Below are 20,502 nucleotides of genomic sequence, written 5' to 3'. Positions count from 1 at the left end.
GAGCCACAGCCGGACCACGTTTCCTAGTTTTTTATTTGCAAAATTGTCAAGAGGAATGTAGCAGTGGCACTAAATAGCAAGTAGTATTAAGTGCTTTAGGTGTGCTGGCTTCCATGCTAAGCACTGGACATGAATTACCTCATTAATTACGAGCAACCCTAAAGATCAATACTAAATTCTTCTTTCCCATTTTGTTGGGGAGAAACTGAGGTTCAGAGAAATGAAGTGACTCGCCCAGGGTCACCACACTATTAGGTCTGTCTCCCTCCAGGGTGGTGGGCTAGGCATAGGAAGACAGGAGTCCCTAGAGGCTAGACAACGAGCCCCTTGAGAGCAGACCTGCCCTGTGCCTTCTTCCCAGGGAGAGCCAGGGTCACCAGCCTGTTCAAAAGATCTGGCGCAGAGAAAAAAAAAATAGGGCCCTCACTGCATCCCCCTCACCCAGCCAGCAAACAACAACTGGCCTTCCTCCACCGTCTGGTCGGTCTGGATGGGGTGTTGCTCTCAGGGAGTGATTTAAGCCCTGAGGAAGGCAGCTCTTGGAATGTAGCAGGAGGATGTAGGGGCTCATGAGTCATTCCTCTCCCCTCCTCGCCTGTGGCCCTGGACACAATTTATTATCTTCGTCATCGGGTTTTCTGTTCCTGGTTGGCTGGGGGTTGGTGGAGCAGTCATCCCTAAAAGGAAATCAGTTTGTTGGAGGCAGAAAGAAGGACACTGGCGGCACCCAGCTGTTTCTGGGCCTGGAGGAATTCAAGGAGGAGCCGAAAGGCCTGGGCCAGGCTGGTGGACACTTAGCAAGACCCCGGCTTCAGATATCCACTTGAAGATGCTCTTGTGGGACTTTCTCCTCCAGTGAGAAATCTCGACCTCCACAGCAAAAAGAAAGGCCATTCCAGAAAAGCATGAGGCCGATGTATCCTGAAAGTTAGAGAGAGAACAGAAGTCCTTCCCTCAGAGAATGGGGGGCAGAGGGGCCTGGGAGTGGAGAGACAGTTAAGCACACACAGATTTTGCCTTGAAATCTAGAACATTCTGTCTGTACCAAGCACTGAGGACAGGAGCCCGAGAATTTGATGCCTAAAAATGTGTGGGCAAAAAGCATTCCCAGTAAAATGAAAGATCAGGCTGACTTTTCACTTCCACCCTCTCTTTCAAAACTGAACTCTTCACAAGAAATATGAGTTTTAAAGCTTGGGTAGCACTTTTCTTCCCTAGCAATTCCTTTTTTGATAATATCCAACAAAATTCAGGCCTAACAAATTTTTGACTCAGCAATTCCATCTCTAAGAATTTATTATCAGATAAACAGATACAGTATGACTTTATTTGTTTGCAAGCATGCTTAATGCAGCACTGTTTGGAGCAGCAAAACACCACAAAAACTTTAAATGCGCATCAATAGAGAAATGGTTAAATTTAACTATGGCACACCCAGGCAATGCATACAGTTGTTTTAAAAATGAGGTAAATCCATATGTGAAAGACATGTGCATACCTTGGAGATATTGCAGGTTTGGTTCCGGACCACTGCAATAAAAGCAATTATCACAATAGAGTGAGTAAAATGAAATGTTTGTTTTCCCAGTACATATAAAAATTATGTTTATACTATATTATAATCTATGAAGTGTGCAATAGCATTATGTCTTTAAAAATGCATACACCTTAATTAAAAATATTTTATTGCCAGAAAATGTTAACCATCACCTGAGCTTTCAGCAAGTCGTAATCACTGATCAGACAGCACCGTAACAAAAAATGACAAAGTTTGAAATATCGCGAGGATTACCAAAATGTGACACAGAGACATGAAGTGAGCAAATGTTGTTGGAAAAATGGCACCAACAGACTTGCCTGAGGCAGGGTTGCCACTAAACTTTCAATTTGTACAAAAAACGTGCAACATTTGTGACGCGTGATAAAGCGAAGTGTAATAAAACGAGGTATGCCTGTACGCAAGATGGGTAAATAGGTAAGTGGAAAAGTATAAACTGTCAAACACCCTTTACAGTGGCATTCCAATTGTATAGAAAGACAAGTGTGTATGCTTGCACAACAGAGCATTCCTGACACACTATTATTACATTATTATATACTATTATTATTATTACTGTTATTACAGGCTATACCAGTCTATCTAAAACCTGACTATAGGAAATTAGAAAGGAGCCCTTACTTTTCAGTTTATATTTCTGGCCTCTTTGAATTTTTTTACTATAAACATAAACATGTTTAGCTAGTTTAATGAAAATAGGAGCAATAATATTAACTGGCTAAACATAAGAGGCAAGTTCCATGAGAGCAAAGACAGGTCTTTCTCTAGGGCCTTGACAGTGTCTGCCAGGGGCTCAGATTTCTAGAATGCCCACAGAGAGCTGGGCCCTACTTTAAACATTTTGTAAGTATCTACTCCTTTCATCTCCATGACAACCCCGGGGTGTGGGAGGAGTACCATCCCATTTTACAGATGAGGAAGCCCAGGCTCAGAGAGGATGATGAACTTGTCCCAGGTCACACAGCCAGTGTGTGGTGGGACCAGTCTGGTGCACTCCAGAGCCCAGAAACCTCCCTCCCAGGCTGCCCCTCAATAAACGGTTGAACAAATGGAAAACCAGAAAAACTGCCAATATCTTTTAAGACTAGAGAAACTAAATTATTAAACAGTCACTCTTGTTATGGTTCATTCATCGTTATTATCATTACTGATGAATGAAACATAAACACTATGCAGAAAAGCCAGCTGTGTTACAGTGGGCAAAGCACTGGACTTGAGCTTGAAGAAATTAACTCAAATCCTTGCTCTACCACTTAGTACCTGAGACCTTGAGCAAGTCACTTCACCTGAGCCTCTGTTTGCTCATCTGTAGAGTGGGGATGACAGAACCTCCCGGGGTTACTGCAGGGATTAAATGTTTCATCACATACGAATGCCCCTGTGTGCTTAACACATGTTGCATACATGTAAAAATAGGAAAAGATGCTGAGGATGAAATAAACTATGCTCACAGCATCACCAGGCCGACCTCCCTCTTTCTCAGCCTGCTGAGTTTGAAAAGTGAACTGACAATTTATATTCATATATACTCCAATGATCTGAGGAGGAAATCAGGGTTTTTAATTGTTCTGATCCTGCCTCTAGAATATTGATTTAGGACATTTAATACCATCTCCAAATGCCAAGCTTAATTTGCATCAGGTCAGAAGCTGGGCTGCGGAGCCCTGGCTGTTGATTTTAGGCAGGGACTTGGGAGGGCCCGCAGCTCACCTTCCTCCTGGCCCACAGCCAGCCGAGAGCTGGCTTCACCTGGGACTCAGAGAACTGGCCGACTGAGAAGGCCGAGTCTTTGATGGATTTTCTCTGTTTAATTAAAGTGCAGCTGGGGCCCGGGGCCGTGCTGTACCTTGCAGCGAGATATTTGTCGCGGGCTGCACAGCTAGCCTGTGTGGAGGCTGCTGGGCCAGGGCAAAGCCCACCCTCGGCCTGGGGAATCCCCCTCACCCAGGGAGCCTGTGCATCTGCCTTTTGGAGGCCCCAGGTTTGTCTTCAGGAGCTCAGTTCTCTGGGCACTAAACACTGCCTCTGGGAGAATCTCAGAATTCAAACACGGGCCAATGATGCCCAGAGCCCCTGACGGCCTGCTTTAGAAAATCTTCCAGGCTGCTCAGCTGTTCTTTTTTTTTTTTTTTAATTTGTCAGAAAGAGAAAGAGAGAGAGCACGCAAGCAGGGGGGAGTGACAGGCAGAGGGAGAAGCAGGCTCCCCGCTGAGCAAGGAGTCCGATGCGATGCAGGGCTCGATCCCAGGACCCCAGAACCATGACCTGAGCTGAAGGCAGATGCCTAACTGACTGAGCCACTCAGGCATCCCTGCTCAACTGCTCTTAACGAACATGTTCTGTGCCCTGAGCCCAACCTCATCACTTCATTTACAAACTAGGGGGCTACAGAAAGCCCATTCATTAAAGTTTTCTTTTTTATTATAATTATTACAGGAAATTTCAAATATACCCCAAAGTGAGAGACTAGTACAACAAACCTCCATGTATCCATCATCGTTCTGCAATAATGAGCAATTCGTGGTCCCTTGTTGCTACACCTCAACCCCTGCATTATCCAAAGCAACTTCCAGATGTTTTATCATGCCAACCACTACACATTTCATTATGTACCTGGAAAAGATAAGGACTTCCTTCTTTTTTAACATGACCACGACGCTATTCTCACACCCTACAAGTTAATAATGATTCCTTCATGTCATCCATTGCCGGTGAGTGGTTACTTTTTCCTGATTGTCCCATAAATCACTTGTAGAAGTTGATTTTTCTGAAGCAGGATCCAAACAAGTTTCTAGCTGGGGTTTGGGGGCGTGGACTTTCTCATCTTCTCTCACCTTCCCTTCAAACCCTGCTGGGCTCAGTCGTTTCATGTGAAGGTGCTAGAAGCCCAGAGACGCCACCTGCTTGCACCGGGAGGCATACCCAAGCGTTTGGTTTTAGCCTCCTCACCTGGAAAATGGGAATAATCATAATCCCCTATCTCATGGGGGTAATTATGAGGATTCAATGAAATAGAACATGTAAAATGTAGAGAACAGAGCCTGGCACTGAAAGACAATGACTTTGATAGAATTTGATAGAATTCCCAAGCCCAGCATCTGGGTGGGAAGAACACGGAGTAAAAAGTGGTATAACTCTCCACACTTTTCTCTGACTCTGAGCTGTTGTTCACAGTGAAGTGGTAGAATGTTCTAGTTAAGAGCAAGTCTCTGGAGCCAGACTGCCCCAGTTTAAATCCTAGGTCTTCCACTTGCTAGTGATGGCAAAACGATGCGTGTATTTGCCAGAATTCATTTCCTTTTCCTCTGGGCCGACAACTATGTCTCTTTGCCTCTCTTGCACTGAAGTGCGGCCACAAAACTGAGCTCTAGCCAGTGGTAAATGGGCAGAAGTGATATGCATCAAGTCAGTGCCTGCCAGGTAAGAACCTCCCACTGAAGTCCTGCTCTCTTTCTCACCAGGCCCCCTTGATTGACTGGTGAGGACTCAAAGAACATGGAAGAAGGAAGCCTGGTAAGATGAAAGGTACCTGGATCCCTGAATGACCATGTGGAAGGCAATCCAATCAAGGGGGCTGGAGTTGGGGGGCTGGCTGGCTGAGTTAGTAGAGCATACGACTCCTGATCTCGGGCTCATGAGTTCAAGCCCCACACTGAGTATAGAGACCACTTAAAAAAAAAAAAAAAAGGATGCCATGGAGTTCTGCTATAAGCAGGAAATAAACTTTTATTATGATAAGCTTCTGAGAATCTAGGGTATATCTGTTATAGCAGCGTGTTACCTTAACTAGTACATGAGCCTTGACCTTGGGCAAGTGACCTGGCCTCCCTGTCCTTCACTTTCCCCATTTGTAAAGGGGCAAAGCTGCTAATACCTATTTCACGGGGTTGTTAGAAAGATCAAACATTAATATATCTGAAGCATCTACTATATTGCCTGGCCCATAGAGCATCATAAGCGCTTGCCCCTGATGCCCTAATGGTATTATCATTGTTTTTAGTATTATTATTTGAAATGTAATAGTATACCATCAGGAATTTCCCACATTTACAATTTGGGCCTAAAGTTTTATTCCAATCAATTTCCAATTTAATAATGACAGCAGTGGTTAAACAGGATTATGACCATTTGCTTAAAAGGAAGTATTTCAGGAATACAGTCATTCTGCAAGATGAATAGCACCTCATACATGATGCGACAAGTCTCTGACACTCCCTGCCAACATTAAAAAAAAATGGGAGGATGAGACTTTCTTGGCGTGTACCTTTCTGGGTGAGCAGCCAGAGTCCTCTTCATGCTTAGGACTGGGGAGATGTGCAATGAACTCTATGGGTGCATGGTTACCCAAGAAGATCTACAAATGTCCAAAAAGCACATGAAAAGATGGTCAACATCACGACCTTTCAGGGAAATGCAAATGAGAACCACAGTGAGCTACACTTCACACCACCATGATGGCTACCATCAAAAAAGAAAGACAGTAACAAGTGTTGGTGGGGATGTGGAGACATGCCCTGATGGTGGGAGTAGTAAATGGTGCAGCCCCCTTGGAAAGCAGCCTGGCAGTTCTTTAAAACAGCCTGGCAGTTCTTTAAAATGTGAAACATATTCTCTTGTACTCGAGAGAAATGAAAACATATATCCACACAAAAACTTGTACCTGAAAATTGATAGCTACATTATTCATTACAGCAAAAAGTGCAAATAATCAAAATGTCCATCAATTGATGCATGGATAAACAAAATGTGGTATCATCCATCGAACAGGCTGTTTTTCAGCCATGAAAAGGAGCTAAGTCCTGATATATGCTACAACATGGATGAACCTTGAAAATACTACCCTAAGGGGCACCTGGGGGGCTCAGTCGTTAAACGTCTGCCTTCAGCTCAGGTCATGATCCCAGGGTCCTGGGATCGAGTCCCTCATCAGGCTCCCTGCTCAGCAGACAGTCTGCTTCTCCCTCTCCCTCCGCCCCTCCCCCTGCTTGTGCACTCACTCTCTCTCTGGCAAATAAAATCCTTTAAAAAAAAAAAAAGAAAAAAGAAAATACTACCCTAAGTGAAAAAAGCCAATTGCAAAAAACCACATATTGATTGTATGACTCCATTTATACGGAATGTCCAGAATAGGCAAATCTGGAGAGAGAATATAGATTAGTGGCTCCTGGGGGCGGGGGTGGGGGCGGGTAGGAGAATAGGGAGGGAAGGTAGGGTGACTGCTAATGGGCACAAGGTCTCTTTTTAGGGTGACGAAAATGTTCTAGAATTGTGTCAATGGTTGCACAACTGTGAATATACTAAAAACCAGAGAATTACACTGTTTAAATGGGTGAACTGTACCTCAATAAAGCTGCAATCCTAAAAAAAAAATAAATATAAAAAAGGTACCCATTCCTTCACAGAGATCAAACCACCTCTCCTCTGGACTTGAGCTGCCATCAGAAAACAGAGCACAACCCCACTTCATCTGGAGCCTTTGAGAACGATATGGCCTGGGTTAAAATCCAGCTTCACCTCTGTGTACAAGGACTAATGCTGTGACATAAACATGCTAATGAGTCTAAAGCTCAGGAGAGAGGTCACGGCGGGGAAATGGAGCTTGGGGGCTTACCAACACATCCAGGTAGGAGGTGAAACTGTCATCCACACTCCCACGAACACAGATAACCCAATGATACCACTCCCCCTCCCCCAAACACAACTGCCTGACCCCAGAGATACAAACAGGGTTGGTTCTCCAAGCCTTCCCCCTTTAAGGACATAAGCTAGACCATGAATCACACTTCCCCAAACCAGTCATACTAAACAGGCTAGGTAGCTGGGAGCCCAAATCACTTAAATTGGTGTCATATCATTCGAAAAGCTGACATTCAGGTCTTACAAATTGAACGACAATTGCTATCTATCCAATTCATGGCTCTGGACTCCTGTTTCCCACCTGCTCCAACACCAATTTAAGCAATTCTGAACTTTGATCTCCACAGCAGAATGTCTCCGATTTATTGAAGTGTCAGGTCCCAATTGTGCTAACATCCACCCCTGGCAGGGCCATTACCAGGTGTGAAATCTGGGTGCCCATCACCCCGGCCACGTTGAGCACAGCGACAACCACTAGGAACAAAATCAATCTGCCTCTCCATAGTCATCGTGGGAGCCTTGTAATTTACCATAATGACAGGCATGGAGGAAAAGGAGGCAGAGAGATCGTTCTGTTCTCCAGGCCCTTGGACGTGTGCTGGAGGGGCTGCGGAGTCCACCAGGACAGGCCTTGCAACTGTCCGCCAAGAGGCAGCTACTACTTACTACTTGCAAAGGGCTATTTCGGCACTTGCCTGTGTCCTGGGTTGCTTTAAAATGCAACTTGGGTTTTGCAAACAGCATCAAAACCGTTGGCTCCTGCTGCCCCTGCTTCTCCCAGCTGTCACTAGTAAACTACCTGTCATCTACAGGTCGGCCCCGCCAGGGCTGGGAGTCAGGGACAGCTCAGGCTGACAGTAAATAGGAAAACCCCTCTCCACTAAGAGGAAAGTTGATTTCCAAGCCGGGAGTGTAGGGGGGTGGCGGCAATGAGTGAGGCGAGACCCAGGGTTCCTGTGTGAGCACTGGCAGACCTGTCAACAACCTCCAGTTGTGGGGTCAGGATGAGTCCACACTGAGGCTGTAGGCTGCCCCTGCCCCTCACCTGCTCGGCTAGGGTCCTGACCTGCCTGCTAACTTCTGCCGGTGTCGGCCCCGAGGCCCCTGAAGCTGAGACCCCAGCCTGGACCTGGATAAGCCCTTCAGATTCAGAACTCAGGCACTCAACAGATGCCAAGAACCTCAGGACCCTGTCACCTCAACACCTGGCCCTAATAAACCTGTATTGCCCCGTCCCCTCAACTTGGAGATTGGGGCCGCAGACCCTCTTCCTGAACCCCTCTCTAATTTTGTCTCTCCACAGGGGCTCCCACACACCCTACGGCCAAAGCCATGTTGTCTAAGACAAAATCTGCTTTAGAAAGAATTGTTTTGGGTTGAAAAGTCAATGTCATACTGCAATTGGCAGATTAATGGTTCTCCTGATGAGTATATTCTCGGAAGTGCAGAGCCTGCTCCGTGGAGCACCCTGGTGTTTTGGGGAGCCCTGCGGCCTGGGTTTGGGTCACCGAGGGAGCAGAAACAGGCCAGCAACCTCGCTTTTTTTGTAGTCCCACATCATCATCATCCCCAGGAGACCCACCGCGTTTACGACACCTGTGTCAGACTGGGTTTTCACAGAATAGAAGAGGGGAGGGGCCTCTGGATTTTAAAAGAGATAGGGAAATGAGTGAAGGGAGTGGAGTATGATTCAAGGATGAATAAATGCCCTGACACACCACTCCCAGGGAGGGAGTCTGTCTCCACAAGCAACGCCCCAGAAACACTCCCTGGGGTGCTGGGTGTGATAATTACATGCTCCAACTGCTCAGATCCACTCTTAGCAGATGAAATGAGACACCTGACTGCTGACTCCTAATGCAGGTTGAGGAAACTGAGCCCTGGAGGCATTGGCCCAGCCCACTCTTGTCAAAAATCCATCGGAAACTCAGAAAGCTCCTGAATCCTATCCCTTCTCTTGTCAGCCTGGGGCAGGGAGGGGTTTCTTCCTCTGGCTTCAAGACCCAGCTTGCAAGCACCATGTGTCCTAAGGAGCCCTCAACCCTGGCAACCTTAATTTATCCACCGTAGCCCTCAGTTCACTGTCTTGTCATGACCTCCCCCATTTGTGGTTACCAAGTGTGGGGCAAGTCCAAGAATTCAGCAATTGGGGGGTGGGGAGGGAGAGATCAAGACAAGGAGGGACTTCTTGACCAAACCTTCACTGGGTCTCACACGAAGTGGTGAGAACTCAGTGGGGCAGGGGGAGGCTGTGACTTCAAGGATGACCATTCCCAGGGCACCTCGGGCCTTGTTAGAAGAGCAGGCACTTGGGACGATAAACCTTCCATGGATGGAAGGATGGCCGGCCCCAAGAGGATGTTCCGAAATCACGATCTGCCTGTTCTAGAGCTCACTATGAACGTGTTACTGACCAGGAGGGAAGTCTGCACTCGCCTGACCCATCACCGTCCCACCCCACCCCACCCCACAACTCAGTGACCTGGTCCTGTTAGCCAGGACCAGACAGAAATTTCCAGCCTAACAATGTTGGTTTTACCTTCAAACAGCCTACTGGGAAGACCACCCGGACCCAAAAGCCGGAATCTCTCTTTGTTTATCAGTGATAAACAATCAGTGTTAAGCAAGCCAAAAGTCACCCTTTGACCCTATAACTGTACTTCTGGGGCTCCATTCAAAGAAAATTATTCTTCATTTTTAAAAAAGTTTTAGGCAGCATCATTTCTAGAAAAAAAAAAGAGGATCGAAAGAAATGGGTAAGTGAGCAAGAGGACATTCACTCAAGGAATATTATGCACCTATAAAAAGTATGTTTGGTAAGATTTACAACACAAAATATATTGTGTTGTAAATCTTATGATAAAATATGTAAATCTTATATGAAAATATATATTCATTTTCATAATAAATGAAAAATAGAGATACAGAATTTTTATCTATGTAATATACATGGTATACTTACAATTATAAAAAAGAAAAAAGTTATAAGGAAGAAAAAGAATAGACTGAAGTAAATCAAAATTCTAACAGTGATTGCCTTTGGGAGGTGCAATTCGCAGGGCTGTCTTCTATTTTCCCATAAATCCCCAAAGCATGAGTTAATTTTATAATGGAAAAAAACCCACTTTTATTAAAAAATTAGATGCTAAGCAATTTGGTTCATTCTTCCTTCCCCCAAGAGTGTGCGGTAGTAGAGAATATTTCTGTTTCAACTGATGAAGTTCACCGCTTCTTCCGTCCATGGCCTAACTTCTCCCTAAGGCTGGTTTGAAGGGAACACGGGGTCTCTAGCCACAAAAACAGTTTTTCTAAGGCTTTGGCAGCCTGGTGTGTTCACAGCAAATAGAACTATCACTTAGTAAATGCTAGTGGAACCAGATTTTCGGCAAGGCCCATAGCAATCCGCACTCCGTGCAAACGCGTGTCTCCAGGCCGGGGCCCAGGTGAAACAGCTACAATTCACGGCTTGTGCACTGAGCCACGCTCTCCTTTTAGTAGGTCCTTCTTCCGGGTGGGTCGGAGTGGGGGGTGTTGCGGTGATGGAGCTCCCTCGATAAGGAGTAATGACGGTGGCCCTGCTCTGGCTGGTTTTGGATTTCCCTGGTTTGGCACCTAGTGGGTAATGGAGCTGAGCAGCGCAGGAAGGGCTAGGCAGGCGGGGGAGGGCAACCAGCAGGCTCTGAGGGAATTACAGCAATTCTGAATCTCTTGCAGAGTTTTGGTCTGCACCTTTCTTTTGTCTCCCCCAGACCTTGCCCAGAGGCTGTTTCACCTCAGCCCTCCATCACTTTAGCTCCATCAGGAAAACATGCAACGCCATTTTCACAGAGCAAGCTTTTCTGGATGAAAACAAAAATGCAGGCCTCTACACTCAGATGGGTCTCCACCCTTGAAGACCTGCCTCCACTGTACCATCACTGCCTATAGATTCCAGGACCCAAATTTCTAGTCTTCAGGGCCTTAGCGTGCTTGTCAAAGAGTGGAGCTAAGTGATAATGTCCCTCCACAAAGGGTAAAGAGATTCCTGGTGGGAGAAGGCAGTTTCATCTCTCTCTCACACACACACACGCACACACGTGCACACGCACGCACACGCACACACACGCATGCACGCACAGCCAGAAGTTGAGGCCTGGATGAAAGCAGGGGACCAGGACTGTCATTCAAGGTTAGGCAGAGTTTGAAGTAAGCTGGGGACACCCTCAGGAGGAGTCAGATGCCCACTGATGATTCAGGCAGTTAGTTGGCCATTTTGTAGGGCACTCGTTGAGTACCTGGAACCATGCAAGGCACGTGCGGTGCAAATATGAGCAGGACGGACAGAACTACTGCCCTGCCAGACACCACAGGGAAAAGGAGGGCAGGGACAAGGTCCAGGGCCTAAGCTGGATGAGGCCTCCTTGCCTGGGGGCTCCAGTCCTCAGACAAAACCTTCATAGGGACTTCTTCCTGATTTCAGGCTGCAGAACACACTGAACACTTAATAGAATGTTTATGCCCTTTTTAAAGTATTTTATTTTGGGGGCACCTGGGTGGCTCAGTCAGTTAAGCGTCTGCCTTCGGCTCAGGTCATGATCCCAGGGTCCTGGGATCAAGCCCCGCATCAGGCTCCCTGCTCCGCGGGAAGCCTGCTTCTCCCTCTCCCACTCCCCCTGCTTGTGTTCCCTCTCTCCCTGTGTCTCTTTCTGTCAAATAAATACATAAAATCTTAAAAAAAAAAAAAAAAGGAATAACTTAAAAATATATTTTATTTTTAAGAGTTTTTTTTAATTACTTAAATTGTTGTAGAGGTTTTCCCAAATGTGTTCTTTTTTCCATGACAGGGAATAGTGATTTTGGATGCTTACGCATGTTTACATGAGGATTTCATCTCTTCTGTACTAATGGCTAAAACATAATTACGAACTGCGCTTGTTAACCAAAGAGAGATATTCCACGAGACAAGGGCTCCTAATATGGAGGTGTCCTTGGGCCGGGGCCCGCTTATCCGGGTGCCCATCTCCTCCTCCCGACACTGAGGTGCCTTCATTAGCGGACGAAAGAAAGAGGTCTTTGTGCTGATGTCATTCCCAGACCACCCTACACAGACAATTAAACTGAATTTGAGAGAAGCCTGGTGAAATGCGAGCTCGGAAATCACAGAACACCAGAGCTGCAAGGGCCCTCAGAGGTTCTGTAGCTTAATCCACGGACAGGAGAAATGGACAAAGAGGAAGAAGCCTAAGATCACACAACCCGTTAGCAGGGCACTATGTTCACCAAGGTAAATACGGGGAAATTCTTCACATGGAAACTCCAGTATCATCATGTGTTAAATATCACGCGGGCAGGGGGGCTATGGGAAGGGGGGCCCTCAGCGTGGCGTGTGACACGCACTCCCACAGATGGCCGCAGGGCAACGTGGCCAGTGCCACAACAGAGCCACGGACAAAGGGGCATGGGACCCCAGGGAAGGACGCACCTCACTTCCTGAGGGAGCGAGGAAGGCATCCAGCAGAAGGGGATATCTGACCCGGATTTTAATGACTGAATAGGAGTCTGGTGTATAGGGAAAGGAAGAAGGTCATTCCAGAAATATGGAACAGCACGTACAGAGGTTAACACATGCGAAAGAACGTGACGTGTTTGGGGAATAAAGAGCGGTTGGGTGAGGCTAAAATGGAGGCTTCCTGAAAGGGAAACAGAGGCAAGACCAGAAGGGGGGACTAAGGAGCAGCTGAAGAGGTCTTGAACGCCCTGAGGGGGCATTATCTTGTTGTTAAAAAAAAAACAACAGGGCGCCTGGGTGGCGCAGTTGGTTAAGCGACTGCCTTCGGGTCAGGTCATGATCCTGGAGTCCTGGGATCGAGTCCCGCATCGGGCTCCCTGCTCGGCGGGGAGTCTGCTTCTCCCTCTGACCCTCTTCCCTCTCGTGCTCTCCCTCATTTTCTCTCTCTCAAATAAATAAAATCTTAAAAAAAAACAAAACAACAACAACGGTATATTGGCAAAATAATGAAGGGTGGATTGAACAGAAAAGGACCAGAGACAGGGAGACCAGTGGGGTGGATATTTGCAATATTGCAGGTGGAAAATAAAAATGGTAAAATTTAAAAAAAAAGAAAAGAAAAAGAAAAAGAATCTTGAAAAGGACAAAGAGCACTTCTGGGGCCTGACCCGAGGCAGGGATGCAAGGCAGAATCCACAGGCCTCCCGGACAGACGGCTGTGTGCGGGGACAGGAGAGAGCAAGGGGTGGACAAGCCACTGCCCCGGGGCTGTCGTGAGCCCACCATCTGTTTTCTTGCAGCCCCACTGCTAAGGATGGTTTTCACATTTTAAAGGACTGAAAAAGAATGAGAATATTTTGTGACACATGAAAGTGACATGAAATTCAAATGTTAGGGTCCAGTTGGAGCAGAGCCATGTATATTCCTTCACCTCCGTCTACGGTAACAAGGGCAGAACCGAGCACAGGCTGGGGGGCCAGCAAAGTCTGCGATATTTGCTATTTGCCCTTTAAGAAGAGGTTGCCAAGACAGAGGAAGACCGCGGCCCCGGGCAACGGGCGGGATGGTGGAAGAAGAGACGCACACCGGGGCAAGTGGCACGGGTAGTAATGCCCTCGAGGGCGTGTGGAGTTGGATGGGGACACCCCCAGGAGATGGGTGCCCTACAGGTGAAAGATCCAGACTGAAGACATGGATCTGAGAAGCATCAAAGGGCAGATGGTCATTGAAGCCATGGGAGTGGGTGAGATAATCCGTGGGAGAGGGGGAAAAAAACACCCCAAAACAGAGAGCAAAGCCGGGTAGTCAGAACCCCAGGAAATGCTGCTGAGGCGGCAAACAGGCAAGAAAAACCCAAGAAGGAGTCTGAGAAAGACTAGTCAGAGACACAGGGAACAATTTCGGTGTGGATAAGGTCAAGGGAGAAGATGTCTTGAGGAAACGAGAGAGCTGAAGAAATGTCAAATGCCACCAAGAGCCCAAGCGGAATGAGGATGGAAAAGGAGACCGTGGGTCCTGAGAGCCCTCAGCCAGCAAAGCCTGCACTGTGGGAACAGGCAGATGCGCTCCCACTTTCCTCCCTCCCACGGCCACTCCTGCTCAGCCTCTCTCCATGGGTCCTCTATGTTCGAAAGCCTCAGGGCGCAGGCCCTGGACCTCTTCTACTTTCCAACCCAGACACCCCCCCCCCGCCCCCGAACCGGGCTCTCGGAACCCACTGTGAATTCAGCATGGCCGCTGCAAAGTCCAGCAGGCCCCTCTATTGAACCGGCCCCACCCTCTCTCTCCCCAAACCAGCTCACCCAGAGACTTCTCCAGCTCAGTGAAAGCACTCTCTCTTCAGCTGTTCAAACCCAAATCCCTGGAGTCATCCTGATTCTCCTCTCATCTTCCATCCAACCATCCAGCAAATCCTACCCACCACATCTTCAAACTACACCCAGGATTCAGCGCCCACCCCTCCACTCCAGGCCACGGCCGCTCTCCCCTGCCTCCTAGCTCATGTCCCTGCTTCCACCTCTGCCCTGCCCCATCCCCTGCAGTCATGCAGCACTTCACCAGAGCCATCCTGCTGAAACACAAGTGAAGTCATGTTATTCCTCCACGCGAAGCCCCTGAAACCTTCCCATCTCACTCTATGAGTAAAGGCTCCAGGCATACGATGGCCTCCAGCGCCCTACACAACACGCACCTACCCTCCGGGGTAGGGGATTAGGGATTAGGGATCAGGGATTAGCCTGAGACCTCACCACCTTCCACAACCATGCTCACTCTCTCCTTCAGTCACAGCGACCTCCTTGCTGGCCCTCCACATATCAGGTCCACTCCTGCCTCAGGGCCTTTGCATTTGCCATTCCCTCTGCCTGTAATGCTCTTCTTCAAGATTACACATATGGCTCTCTCCCTCACCTCCCTCAGATCTTTCAGAAATACCCTTCTCAGGGAAGTCTTTTCTAGCCATCGCATTTTACAGTGCCAACCATCTCTCAACCCTCAACACTCCGGGTTCCCTTGTCCTGCTTTATTTTGCTCTAAAGCACCTGTCACTACTCTAATACAACACACATGATCTACCAATTGATCTTGTTTATTATCTGTCTCCACTGCTAGAATGTCAGCTCCATGCGGGCAGAGATTTTTGTCTGGTTTTTTCCCCCGCCATATCCAAGCACAGGGCCTGGTACATGGTAGGCACTCAGTAGATGATTCCCGAAAGAATGAGGCTAATGGGTCAAGAAATGATGAGGAGATAAGCAAGGGAAAGCCATTAAGGCAATTCTTTCAAGATCTGCCATCGAGTATTAAGAAGAAACCAGTATCAGGAGATCTTCTCCAAATGGGAAAGACTCAAGCGTATTTACAGAATGTTGGGGGGTAGAGCGGCATGAAAGAGACTGAGGACATGAGAGCAAGGGTATTTGGCTATGCCGAGTCTGGGAGGGAGCAAAATGAATGGCCTCACAAACAAGGGGACAAGGGACCTCTTTGGAAGAGACTAGGGCAGGCAAGGAGCATGAAAGGAGGTGTAGATCTGGGGGAACAAAGGGAAATTGAACAAGTTCATACCTAGTATTCAGTTTTCTATCTCAAGGTGTGGGGAAGAGTTTGAGTGGTGAGGGTTTGAGGCGGCACTTTGGAAAATGAGAATGCATGCTGATTCGGGGAGAAGAGGATTGCTCAGCAGGGCTGGGGGTTCCCCCACTCCCAAAACCATAAATATGTTGCAGAGTTTGGGGATCTTCCCCAGTTACACTGGAAGGCCAATGAGAGCCAAAGGGGTAAGTCCTAGTATTATTTTAAAATTATTAAGTTAAAGCCCTTATTGGACACTTTGGACATCGAACAAAATGTAAAACTCTAAGCGGTAATAAATACAAGGGTAAGTGATAGGAATAATCATTGCTGCTGACCCAACTTAGGGCACCTCCAGCTGGCAAATGCAATGCAAGATGGTGTCCCTGGAAAGAGCAAGTCTTGAGGACAGATCTGGAGAAAGAAAGACGAACAGTGACCCTTTGGCCAAGGACTCTGAAAGGCTACTCTAAGGAGCCGCACAAGAGGGCTGTGTACAGCGTAAAGGAAGGCTGGAACTGCAAAAGAGAAGATCCACAGAGAAAAACAAAACCCACTTAACTACAACTCCTGAAAACGGGCCCAGATATTCTGAAATGCTGAAATATGGGGCACCTGGGTGGCTCAGTTGGTTAAGCGTCTGACTCCAGATTTCAGCTCTGGCCACTATCCCTGCATTGTGGCATCGAGCTCCGCCTGGGGCTCCGCAGTCAGCACAAGTCTGCTGGAGATTCTCTCCCTCTGCCCCTCTCCCCACATGCTCATGCTTGCACTCTCTCTCTCTCTCAAATGGATAAATAAAATCTTCTAAAAAATGCTGAAATATGACATTATGAAAATAGGAGTATCTGATGTGCAAGGAAAGATCCCTAATTTCCAAAGGGACCAAAGCAGGGTCATAAGAGCTTCATAGTCATGAGCTACTAGGCTATCTGCAGAACCTGTAGAATCTTCTGCAGTCCATAATGAAAAGACGATTTCAAATTTTAAGGACTACGTCACCTTGAGCTATCAACTTTAATAGCTACTATTCATTATTCATACCATGCTATGCACATTACATGCTTTATTCCCATTTTATAGATGAAGAAACAGAGGCTTAGAAAGATAAGAAAGTTGTCCTAAGTCATAGCAATTGATAAGGGGCTGGACCAGAAATCAAAGCCAAAGGTGTCTGGTCCCAAAGACCATGCTTTTAACCTGTCTTTTCTCTTCCTAAGGTTATTTTTCCTTATTGAAAACACAGGAGTGATGACTACTTTTAATGTATTCTTATGAGACGTGTAAGTCATTCTACGATGTATGTAGTAGGTATTTGTAGGAAGACATATTTTTATATGAAATTATTGACTAAATATTCTAACATGTATTATGTCTTTCCAATGTTTGTGTTCTACAGTGGGACACAACAGGTGTCAAGTGAATGAATGGCAGTCCCTGGGCCCAGGAGAATTCAATGCTCAAGGTCACATTAGTGACCTTGAGGAATCATGTTTTCGAACATTAGTAGGGGGAAAGTAGGAGAAAGCAGTTTCTGCAAAGCACACAGCTGTGAGTTTTTGCAAGATCCAGAGCAAGATCTAGCCTTACTGTTACTGAAGTGATGATTAGTGGACCCTTGACAAGTAAAACATTGATCACTGAGACCAACCAAGAGCAGGTGATTTCAGACCAACCCAGCTGCCTTCTTTGGGCTCGCAGAACTACCACCTACAGTGGCAAGCAGGTAGGGCTGGGTGGTGGTGGGCCCCTTTAGAAAAAGCAAACTCACCATTTACATCCCCTGGATTAGTTAAGAGTCTGAATGACAGAATCAGGACTTAACAGTTAAGTAGAGCAAGGATAAAAATAAGATTTTGCACCTGGTTTCAAAAACCCAATTGAGTAAATCTGAGATAGGTAAGGGAATGGTTCAGGAGCCACAAACATGAAAATGTTTTTGAATAAGCTGGCAGCCAACTCACTGAGAGCTAACAGTGTGATAGAATAAAGAAAAGCGACCCTGGCTGCATTACTAGAACCTGGTGTCTGGGCTAGAAGCAAGAAGTGTTCTAACCTGGGTGGGCTGGACTAGACCACCACACTACTATGGGGGCTTCTGGGCAGCTCACTTTGAAAGGGTCTGCTGGTTTTCATTTCCCCCACTATGATCGTTGCACTGCTCTGTGTCCCGAGGGAGCTGACCCCTACATATGGCATTGTCCATACACCCTTGCCCCGGTGACTTCCCCCTGGGTCCAGCCAACTAGAAACACCCACAAGAGACTCAGGGCAAGGAAAGAGAAGACAGAGAATATCTCTTGTGCCAATGTCTCCTTGCTCCATCCCCACGTTACTGATAGTCACTGTCTCTCCATAGCTGCAGATCCTGTCAGGCAGCCCCCCCTTCCATAGCTCCAGGTCTCTGTGGGTTCCAGGTGGCTCCCCGAGTCCCGTCAGGTCTAGAGGCGGTAACAGCTTCCACCTGTCTGTCGCTAGCCCTTAGGTTCCCTATCAACCTTTCGGGCTTCGCTTACCCCTGCCCTCACCTCTGAAAATAGTCCCTTCACGACAGTATTTTCAAAATCCCAGTTGAGTTGACCTTCTGTTTCCTGCAGGGCTCCCAAATGAAACTAAAGGGATAGGAAGCCAGCGGGCCATAAAATAATGCCTATGAGGACTGACTTTAAGAACAGAGGATGTTTGTACTGCTGAAGGGAAGACTCCAGGAAACAGGCTAATCCACTTGAAAAAAGTGAAGGGCTACCATCAGACTCATTCTTCTGGCTCCAGAGATTCTGGCTTCTGGCTCTAGAGATTCTCTATCTCTAGACAGAGACCAATTCTGTATTTTTACAACAAACTTTTCTAAAGAGTTGGCAAAGGTGGGCTGAGCACCAGGTAGGTCATGAGCTTCAGAAACTCAGTTGTTTAGTCTTAGCTAGAGAGCCCATACCAGGAATACAGTAGGAAAAAGAAGGGTAATGAAGGGCTTTCCAAGCCAGGATTTCATGATTTGCTACCAGCTATACACTCCTCAGACAGTGGTTTACCGAAATAACCAAACCGGGAAAAAACATTTCTAGAGCTGTGTTTCGCTGCTTCTCACTTCAACACAGAAAGTAGAAGTTTAGTCCTTTGTGTTAAGTTTGATAACTCTCAGCACGGAAGTTCTTTTTTACGCTTTAAGGTAACTCAGAAACACGGAATTACTTGACACCACAGTATCACAGCCTTCAAAAGCACTATTCCCAAACCACGAAGCAGTCTGTGAAAAATTTTAACCAAGCAACTTCTATCTACACATCACTAGAGCTTCTTCTGAACTGTCACTTCATTTTTCAAACCAAAAGCCAAGATGGGAAAATCTGCCAATGAGACAAAGTGTTTTACATGCAAATTGTCCTGGAAAAAAAATAAGATCACTTCCATTCACCCTGGTGGGGAAAAGAAAATGTTTCTTACAAAGAGCCCTCAGCTCCTGAGTTCACAGAAAGGTCACGGCGCGATGCTAAGTGTGTCTAATCCAGGTTTTCCCCTTGAGTGCGAATTTGTCATTTATTACAGGGCCCGACCGCTAGGAAAGCCACTCATTCATTCAACAAACATTAATAGCGCCCTACTGAACCCTGGGGGCGGATGCAAGATCCAGGGGCCAACGCTGCTTCTGGGGTTCCGTGGGTCCAGGAAACGAGCTGATCTCAAAGGCCAACGAAGGCGGCGAGCGAGAGTGCGGCGCCCAGGAAAAGTTTCCGCAGGAACTTGGGGAACGCCAGCCTTCGGGCGCCGCGAGGGCGGGGGCGCGGGCCTCCGGGAGGACACCGCCTCCGCTTGGGGGCCCGGCCGCCTCCCCGGGCCCCGCGGCGCTCGCCCCCAGCCCAGCGCGGGCGTCGCCGGGTCCCAGGCCGCCGCACCCGGGCGCCGCCAGGTCCTGGCGAGCAGCACCCCACCCCGGCCACCCCGAGCTGGGCAGCGGCGACGACCCGCGGGGCGCGCTCGGCCCCGACCCCGCGTTCCGGGCAGCGCGCGCCCGCGCCGCCGCGCGCCTCCACCGCGTCGGGCACCCGCGGCGCGCTCCCGCCTGGCCCTGGAGCCCTGGCCCTGCGGGGCGCTGGGCCCGGCCGCACTCACCCTCCTTGGCTTTCTTCCTCCGGGCCAGCGTCCCTCCGAGTTTCCCCAAGAAGGAGTCATCTTTCTTCCGGGACGGGGGCGACTTGGGAGTGGGGGACTTGGGGACAGAGGGCGACTTCTGCGGGGACGTGGCCATGGCGGCGGAGCGGGCAGCCGCGCGCGGGCCGGCCGGGACGCGGAGCTGGCGCTGGGCGGGTGCGGCGGGACTGAGGCTGCGGCTTTCCAAACGGAAGCGGAATTATTCCAAGCATTTGAGGCAGCTCACGCTCGCCTTTCCCTTCCCTCTCTCCCTCCCTCGCGCCGCCCTCCGCCCTGGAAGGAGCTGCGCGCTCGGGGCCCTAGCCGTTGGGGCCTGCGCCCGCGCCGCTTGCCTGCCCGGAGCAGAGAGAGTGCCCCAGATCTGCCCTTTGCGGGACGTGCGGCCTTGTCTGTGTGTGTGAGACCCTCCTGCCTGGGAGCGCTCCGGCCTGGAGGCCACATTTTCCCCAGGCTCTGCACCCAACACAGATCCTGGTACAAATCCGGGGTTCAGTGACTGCTGAAGCGAGGCGACCTGCTAGTCTGTCTCCCAGTGTCTTCCCCCCCCGCCCCGGGCTGGTGGGTGAGGAGCTTGCTCTTCCCCTGCATTTCTACCTGT

At 48.3% G+C, this 20,502-nt stretch overlaps 1 protein-coding gene across 1 annotated transcript in view; it reads right to left on the bottom strand.

Moving 5' to 3' along the window:
* The window catches only part of PARVA (parvin alpha), a 167,468-nt gene extending 147,310 nt beyond the window's left edge, over positions 1-20,158 (bottom strand). The window contains exon 1 of the mRNA XM_027579312.2: positions 19,866-20,158. Coding sequence (XP_027435113.1) covers positions 19,866-20,001 — 136 coding nt within the window. The 5' untranslated portion in view covers positions 20,002-20,158. The remainder of the gene's footprint in view (positions 1-19,865) is intronic.
* Positions 20,159-20,502: the final 344 nt, after the last annotated feature.

The sequence above is a fragment of the Zalophus californianus genome, chromosome 11 (assembly GCF_009762305.2).
Source record: "Zalophus californianus isolate mZalCal1 chromosome 11, mZalCal1.pri.v2, whole genome shotgun sequence".
In the NCBI taxonomy this organism is placed as follows: Eukaryota; Metazoa; Chordata; class Mammalia; order Carnivora; family Otariidae; genus Zalophus; species Zalophus californianus.
This window is presented reverse-complemented; position numbering and strand designations above follow the sequence as displayed.